General features: G+C 44.4%; 2 protein-coding genes across 2 annotated transcripts; one reads left to right on the top strand and one right to left on the bottom strand.

Annotated features, from left to right (window-relative positions):
• Nucleotides 1-254: 254 nt before the first annotated feature.
• msx3 (muscle segment homeobox 3) lies at nt 255-2,346 on the top strand. The gene is made up of 2 exons (XM_035171717.1): nt 255-810; nt 1,142-2,346. The coding sequence occupies exons 1-2, from the start codon at nt 444-446 to the stop codon at nt 1,549-1,551; spliced, it is 777 nt and encodes a 258-aa protein (XP_035027608.1). The 5' UTR covers nt 255-443; the 3' UTR covers nt 1,552-2,346.
• Nucleotides 2,347-2,551: 205 nt separating this feature from the next.
• znf511 (zinc finger protein 511) lies at nt 2,552-6,393 on the bottom strand. The gene is made up of 6 exons (XM_035171716.2): nt 6,190-6,393; nt 6,047-6,117; nt 5,020-5,221; nt 3,616-3,740; nt 2,999-3,265; nt 2,552-2,753 (listed from the first exon to the last, which is right to left on the bottom strand). Exons 1-6 carry the CDS (start codon nt 6,310-6,312, stop codon nt 2,681-2,683), a joined length of 861 nt encoding a protein of 286 aa, XP_035027607.2. The 5' UTR covers nt 6,313-6,393; the 3' UTR covers nt 2,552-2,680.
• Nucleotides 6,394-7,383: the final 990 nt, after the last annotated feature.

Raw genomic sequence — 7,383 nt, 5'->3', positions numbered from 1 at the left:
TATACCAAAAGTTTCAGGCAATTTGCTTATAATTTAAAACAATGATATAGATGTTATTTAAATGTGAGTTTGCACATATTAAACTCATTTGCTTCACCTTGGGAATCCCGAGCTCAGCCTGTGATCGGAGGTTTTCATCTGTCAAGAACCACACTGCTCTGTCACGACCAGCCTGACCAATCACAGACTGTTCCGCTCCAGTCGCTTGGAAACATCCACAGACTGATTGGCGCGCGGTGGAGATGAAAGGGGCATGTGTGGCACTTCAGTGACGGTGAGTCAGGTCCGTGCGTCAAATATCTGAAGTTTCCCCGCAGCTCCACGACGTCAGATGAGCCTCGGCGGTTTCACAGATTCTCCTCAAGGCGACAACACACGGAACCGACAGCAGCAGCAGCAGCGGCGGCGGCAGCGAGGCGCGCACGGCGGGATAAACTGGTTGTATGGCACCGCAGTCGTGCGTAATGAATCCTGCGCAAGGATCACCGCGCTCCGCTGCGCCTCCGGAGGACACCGCACCGGAGGAGCGAGCCGCTGGCGGCGTGGGAACCGAGGAGCTGGACCTGTCTCCTGTCAGACGGTGTAAAAGCAAAAGTTTAGAGCTGCCCTTCAGCGTGGAGTCCCTCATGTCGGAGAGGCCGCCCGGCAGGAGCCGCCACTCCCCCGAGCCTGCAGGTCCAGGCTGCGTCCCGGCGGAGGAGACCGAGTGCGGGTCACCGAGGGGACCTCACCGGTCCGAAGCAGAGGCGGTGGAGCCCGGGGACAAGGACACGGGTCCCTGGTGTCAGAGTCCTTACGCATCCCCTCAAAGTGAGTAAAGCAACTATATATCTGTTTAATAACAAGAAGAATGCACACGTTTTAACTTTACAATCGTATAAACATATTCTGGAAATATCAGGTTTGGATTGTGAATAGTATATTGTAAAAACATCTAATTCCATAATACAAGAAATCTAGAGATGATGGAGATAGATATTTAAACTTTGAGATGCTCCAAGTTGCAGAAAACTGCTCAGGCCTTTAGCCCAAATGTCTCAGGCCCTTTCTGTGTTTGACCTCCCCCTGATTTGACTTGATTCACTCTAAATCACGTGGATCTCAGTTTTTCTCCTCCACTGATGTGACTCTCTGCTTCCAGGACTCCCCAGCCCGGCCTCCTGCAACCTGCGGAAACACAAGAACAACAGAAAACCCAGGACTCCCTTCACCACCTCGCAGCTGCTGTCTCTGGAGAGGAAGTTCCGTCAGAAACAGTACCTGTCCATCGCAGAGAGAGCGGAGTTCTCCGGCTCCCTCAGCCTCACAGAGACTCAGGTCAAGATCTGGTTTCAGAACCGCAGGGCCAAGGCCAAGAGACTCCAGGAGGCCGAGCTGGAGAAGTTCAAGCTGGCCGCGAAGCCGCTGCTGCCGGCCTTCGCGTTCCCCTTCCCCCTGAGCGCCGCACCCATGGGCGCACCGTCCCTCTACGCGGCCCTGAGCGGACCCAGGCACGGCCTGCCCGTCCCGGGACTATTCAGTGGACCGTATGGGATGTACTACTTGTCTTAACCCGCACTAACTCTGAGCTGCATCGTTGGGAGATCCGCCTTAAAAACAAACGCCTCCATACAGCAAATAACAAACACTGCAAAAGAAGTAAAAGATGCCTGAGAACTTTTGTAAAATATGTTTTGTTCTATAGTGAAATCAAATGGGGTGAGAGGAATATTTTTCACGCAAAAATGTTGGTAAAACAAGCTGGCTTAATTTTCAAAAGGTCAATGAAAGAAACAGTTGTGAGTTTTCATAATTTCCTTAAATTTTCTATGAAGTATTTAAAATTTAATTTGCGGTAAATTATTTGTGACATGGTCATTTTTTTAAAGGTTTGAAGCAATAACTAGTGACCATGTGAATGTTGTATTTCTATTTCAGTGGACTTTTGCAAAAACTTTCTTCAGGGTGCAGGTTTAAAATATCCACATTCAGAATTAAAAATTAAATTATGATCTCAAACTTTCACACAGAAACAAATATATATTATTATCCATAAAAAATACAAATTAAATTTAAATAAACTTATTGTTTTTTACATTACCTCAAAAAGAACTTTATATTGCACATGTTTAAAGAGCTCTTAAATGTCCAAGACCACAGTAGGTTTCATTACAAAATGTAGATAAATGTCTCACATCAGTCGTTAATGTACAGGATATTTTATATTTGATGGGTGAAAAGGTGTTTTGTACAATTATTAAAATCTCTTATGTAAATTTGGTCATTTCCTCTCATTTTTTTCTCTTCACATTTTCCTCGTCGCTTGTGATTGAAGCTCAGTGCAGTCTAACTCTGCATTGTAACACACGACAGGATTCAATGTGGTGTCAATTCTTTCAGTTTATAATAAAGACAGACACTGTGATGTATTAAGTGAAATGCACAGTGAAGTTGGTCCGGTCTGCTGACAGGCTGCACCACCAGGGAGAAAAACGAGAGTGTGTGTGTAAAGAAACTACAAACAACAAAATGTGCTCTTGATCACCTAAACGAATGCATATATGCATGTTGCTTCTTTTTTGCAAAGGCCATTTTTATTATACATTAAAGACACATGTGATAGTGAATACATTCTGTTACTATAGACAAGGGTATTGAGTCTTAAAAAGGAACATCAAACAGAAGGCGCAGGTCTGCCGTTTCATTTCCTCCTCCCACGCTGTCCTCTGAAGCCTCGGATGGAGCCGCGACCAAAGCACACGGTTGAAGGGACTCTGAGAGAAGAAGAACAACTAAAAACTTTAGATTTTCATCTCAGATTGTTATCAATTAGATGAGAAGCTGGATAAAGATATCAGCTCACATATATTCTAAATCATATGTCATTACACATGTATAAAGTAACTGCTCAACTTTTTTTCCCTTAAGATCACTGACATCTCATCTTCAATTTGCCCTGAATTCACCCTTAAACTAAAAACATCTCAAACCTGTTTGTATGTTTTCCTGCAAAACTAACCTGTAGGAGTATTGTGGTTTCAGTGTCTCTGTGTTCAGACACTCTTTGCTGTGTACTGCAGCAGAGAGACCTGCGTCCTCCCCAGCAGCGGCAGCCTTTGTCAAGTGAGCAGCTGCTTCCTCCACAACCGTCTCCATGGACTCTCCAGGCTCAGGCTGCTCGGACAACACATCGCACATAACCTCGCACACACCCTCGGACTCACACACATCGCCTACTTCCTCCATGGCGATGTCTTTGTGCGGCGGCCTCTTCGTCTCTCGGGTTCTGTTAAGACAGATCATTTTTAAAAATACATAAAAGAGTATAAAATATGAAGATGTAACTAATTTTAGCCATTTTACTCTGTTTAGTCTGAATAATGATAAAGTGATATGAATTTTGAACAATTTGAACAAAAAAAATTTGAACAAGTAGTTGAGTTTTTAAATAAAGTAAAGCAGCAGAAAATCTTACTTTATGTTAAAAAATGCATGAAATATGTCACTAAATATTAAATTCAGAGAAATAAGTCCTGCGCCCTATAACAAACATGGACCCGAAACTTGGCTGAGTAATATTTCTACTAACATTTTGCTGCCATCTAGTGGACAAAAAGGTGAACGACGCAGTCTTACCCTCTGTCCTTTTTGGGTTTGTCAAATCTGAAGTCTGGAGGATACTTGTGAATTCTTATCAGATGTTCCTTCCTGTGATCACTCGTCCTGAACTTGTGTCCACAGCCCTCGACCAAACACTGGTACTGTGTGAAGGAAACGTGATAGAATAATTATCCTTGAAGATTTCCCCTCGAATCTTAAAGGGGACATAGCATGCCCATTTTACCACAAGTTGATATGGTTCCTTGGGGTCTTAATGAAATGTCTGTAACATACTTTGGTCAAAATACCACAAGGATCATTTAAAACAGCACCCTTTTTACCCTGTATAAAACAGCCCTCCACAGAGTGACCTGTTTTGACTGCCTGTTCCTTTAAATGCTAATGAGCCAGCTCCCCCCTCCCCCCTCTCCCCCCATGATTTTAAACGATATAAATTACATATTTTATATGATATAAATTATCAAATATGCATCCCATACTTTGTATTCCCCTTCTGTTGTCCTGGAGTTTTAATTTTCCCAGTCACATAATTAAATGTCCCCTCTGCCCATCCACTACAAGCACACAAGCAGATAGACAGAGAAAGAGAGAGGGGGGCTATGAAGACCATCATTTACCCCGAACCCCGACATTCAACGGGTACAACAACAAGCGGAGAAAGCAGAATCGCGGGCTGACCTTATATATACAGTCTATGGGGCTGACCAGCGCGAGGAAATGCACGTCCCGTGTGAACAGCCAGGCGGCTGCGGCCAGGCTGTGCGCTGCCAGGCAGCGGCGCTTCCGCGTCGGTGTAAACCCGCGTAACGAGTGGGGAGCTCTGTGTGTTTGTGCCAGTGTTACAGTAGTGCTGAACACTGCGGAAGTCTTCCACACTGCTGGCTGTGTGGCGTTGACACAAATTCCAGCTCACGCATGGGAGCAGCGGTCGCGCCCGAGCAACTGCTGCAGCCTCCCAGTCCCAACGATCCAGACAAATGCCACATGTGAGTGAATCGCGGGCTGACCAGCGGAGAAATGCTCGTCCCGTGTGAACAGCCCGGCTGCGCGCTTGGGAGCGGCGCTGCGCTGCCTCGCAGCCTCGCTGCGTCCGGTGTAAACCCGGCGTAACGAGTGTGGGGGCGGGGGATGAGGTGGGGGTGGGCCAAGGCCATGTAGGGAGACTTCCAGTACCTTGTTACGACACAAAACCCAGGAAGCTCAATCGAGTCACTCAAGCATGACGTTTCTGACTTAGAGGAACCATAACAAAACGCTTGAGTGTTTTTTTCCCAGAGTTTTTGGGTTGGTAGACATGCCAGATACCCACATTAACGTGTAGAAGCACTAACAAAGTGGAATTTGCATGCTATGTCCCCTTTAAGTGGATGAGTAGGAATCAATAAAATCAAGTCAAACTTCATTTCCTTTGGCTCTCACCATGTCTTGCCTCTGGGCGAGGACAGTGAAGAGAGAGTCGTGCCACTCCTGTATGTGAATGTCAAGGAGTCGGGCGCTTGGCAGCGAGCGACGGCAGGAGCAGCAGACGTGCCTGTGCAGGGAGTTGTAGTGGTGCTCGTACTCCTCCAGAGCACTGAAGACAGCGCTGCAGCCAGAGATGTGACAGGCGAACTCTGATACGCTGAGAGGAGACGAGAGGAGGAAGAAGGAGACCGTCAGTCCTACAACACTGACTCTACAATGGGCTACAGGTAAAAAGCTGAAAACCCAAAGCTGGGGGGAAACATTTGCTGTTGGGTATCTTATTTTCCTACTCAGGATTCCGGGTAGATGTTAGCGGATGTTAGTGACCAACAGCAGTTGTTAGAGACATGTCTTCAGTTGTGCACCTTGTTATACTTGTATAATTAGCGTGACAATACAAATCTAGAATCTAATACAAATAAGCTCGATACTGGTACTGTTTGTAAAACTGTTCCACTGATTTGATTCATTTTAATAAGTTTTTAAAATCCTTTCACCTCCCTGTTGTTGTGTGTATTTACATACATTTACTGTTTGTATTTTAGTAAATGAATATATGTATGAGTTAATGTTTATACTCAGTATAACTTTAACCTTGTTTACATTTCTGAGGATCTTACTTCCCCTGTAATGACATGGACTCAATAAACTATCATTTAGTTTGCAGAGTTATTGGCTTCCTAAAGCATTTATGAAAAGGGTCACCAGATTGCAAAAAGCATTGGTCAACCTTCTTCAGTCCAACAGCAGAATAAGAACAACAACCTCAACAACCAGTCTATAGTCATCAGTCTGTGAACAACAAGTTTCAGTTCTACTGTAGCTGAGGTTTTGTTTGTGGGTTGTTAACTGAGAGAAGCTAACAACAAGTTTCAGTTCTACTGTAGCTGAGGTTTTGTTTGTGGGTTGTTAACTGAGAGAAGTTAACACATAAACCAGGCTAACACTTAGCTCCAGCTCGGATATAACTCGTGTGTCCTACCTGGTTGTGGGCTCGTCTTCCTGTGAGATGTAGAGGTCCTGCAGGTACATGTGTCTGTGGATGTCTCCATCCTGTAAACATGCAGAGTGTTACAGCGGGTGCTTCATCCAGGAAGTAGACGGAGCTCGTTGTTGCTACGTTACCTCGAACAGCTCGTGGTCCTTGTGCAGGCGGACGAGCTGCGGGGTGAAGCTGAACGGAGCCTCGGTCTGTCTCCGCTCCGGCTCCTCGGAGTCTTCTGTCGGACACTTTCCACCAGGTTTCATCCTCGTCCTGCTCCAGGTGACAGTCAGAGCACCGCCTCTGACGTTTCTCCTCTGTTTGGGTCCTAGTGGTCGCGGAATGATGACGTCTGCTCATTTGTTTTTGGCGGGTGTCATATGTTGCGTTCACGTAACGGCAGCAAAGTGAGGAAAAGAGTGGCCACTCCAATTTAAGTTCTATGACTTTAGGACTTTTTGGCAAAAATCAGTATATGTGTCGTATCTTGTTTTGGAAAAAACACGTTGTTTGTTTGTTCTCCTGGAAAATTGGACACAGAAAAACACAAATTTTATAATTAGATTTTTATTTTATGTACTGTATATATATTAAATTTGTTGGTTATTATTATGTTGTATTATTTCATTTGTGCATAACATGCATTGTTATTTGTTATTATTCATTATGACTTCAATGCCTTGACGTTTGCATATCAAGTTTTCAATAACTAGTTTTAAAAAAGGAAAAATAGTGTCGTGTGCAGGTATTCCCAATCTCACGATGAGACATGAACGCATCTGAATGAAACTGGTGAGTTGTCGCCCCCTACTGGTCAAACTCAACATGGGACAAGCTGCGTCCAGAAAGTCACAAAAATGTTTTCACGTCAATATCTGTTTTTTACGTTTTGTGTTATTCCTACGAATTTAACTACCCATGTCTGCTTTTCTTTTATCAGTCGTGTGCACTAGATCTTTAGGTCCAGTTGACATTTTGGGGCAATTTTACAAAAACATTTGGTGTTTTTCACTAAAATATAAGCTGTAAAATATCATCAGTGCACCAAATACGCGCTAAATTCACAACACAACCTACATGCTCTGTGCGGTTTCTTATGGAAATGTGTGAAAACCTAATATACAGTTTATGGTGAAAACCTAAATGCTCTGACTGCTCCACCGTTTCGACAGTAGGGGGCACCAGAGTCCACAAATAGTCCTCGTAGGCTCAGCTGTTAGTTCAGAGCCACATGATCCTATGAACTGGACGTTTGGTTAATGGGGGGGTTCCCTTCATTTATCACAATTTATCTTCCTGATTAAAATATACACACAGGAGCATTGGAGATGGAAACG

Source organism: Hippoglossus stenolepis, chromosome 12, assembly GCF_022539355.2.
Source record: "Hippoglossus stenolepis isolate QCI-W04-F060 chromosome 12, HSTE1.2, whole genome shotgun sequence".
In the NCBI taxonomy this organism is placed as follows: domain Eukaryota; kingdom Metazoa; phylum Chordata; class Actinopteri; order Pleuronectiformes; family Pleuronectidae; genus Hippoglossus; species Hippoglossus stenolepis.
Note: the sequence above shows the minus strand (reverse complement) of the source record. Positions and strands in the feature narration are given on the sequence as shown.

Coding starts and splice junctions, on each gene's coding strand:
- msx3 (XM_035171717.1), top strand. CDS start 444: ATGGCACCGCAGTCGTGCGTAATGAATCCTGCGCAAGGATCACCGCGC. Junction 811..1,141: donor TCCTTACGCATCCCCTCAAA/GTGAGTAAAGCA, acceptor CTCTGCTTCCAG/GACTCCCCAGCCCGGCCTCC.
- znf511 (XM_035171716.2), bottom strand. CDS start 6,312: ATGAAACCTGGTGGAAAGTGTCCGACAGAAGACTCCGAGGAGCCGGAG. Junction 3,741..5,019: donor TCGCCCAGAGGCAAGACATG/GTGAGAGCCAAA, acceptor TCCTTCACACAG/TACCAGTGTTTGGTCGAGGG. Junction 2,754..2,998: donor AAACCACAATACTCCTACAG/GTTAGTTTTGCA, acceptor TTCTTCTCTCAG/AGTCCCTTCAACCGTGTGCT.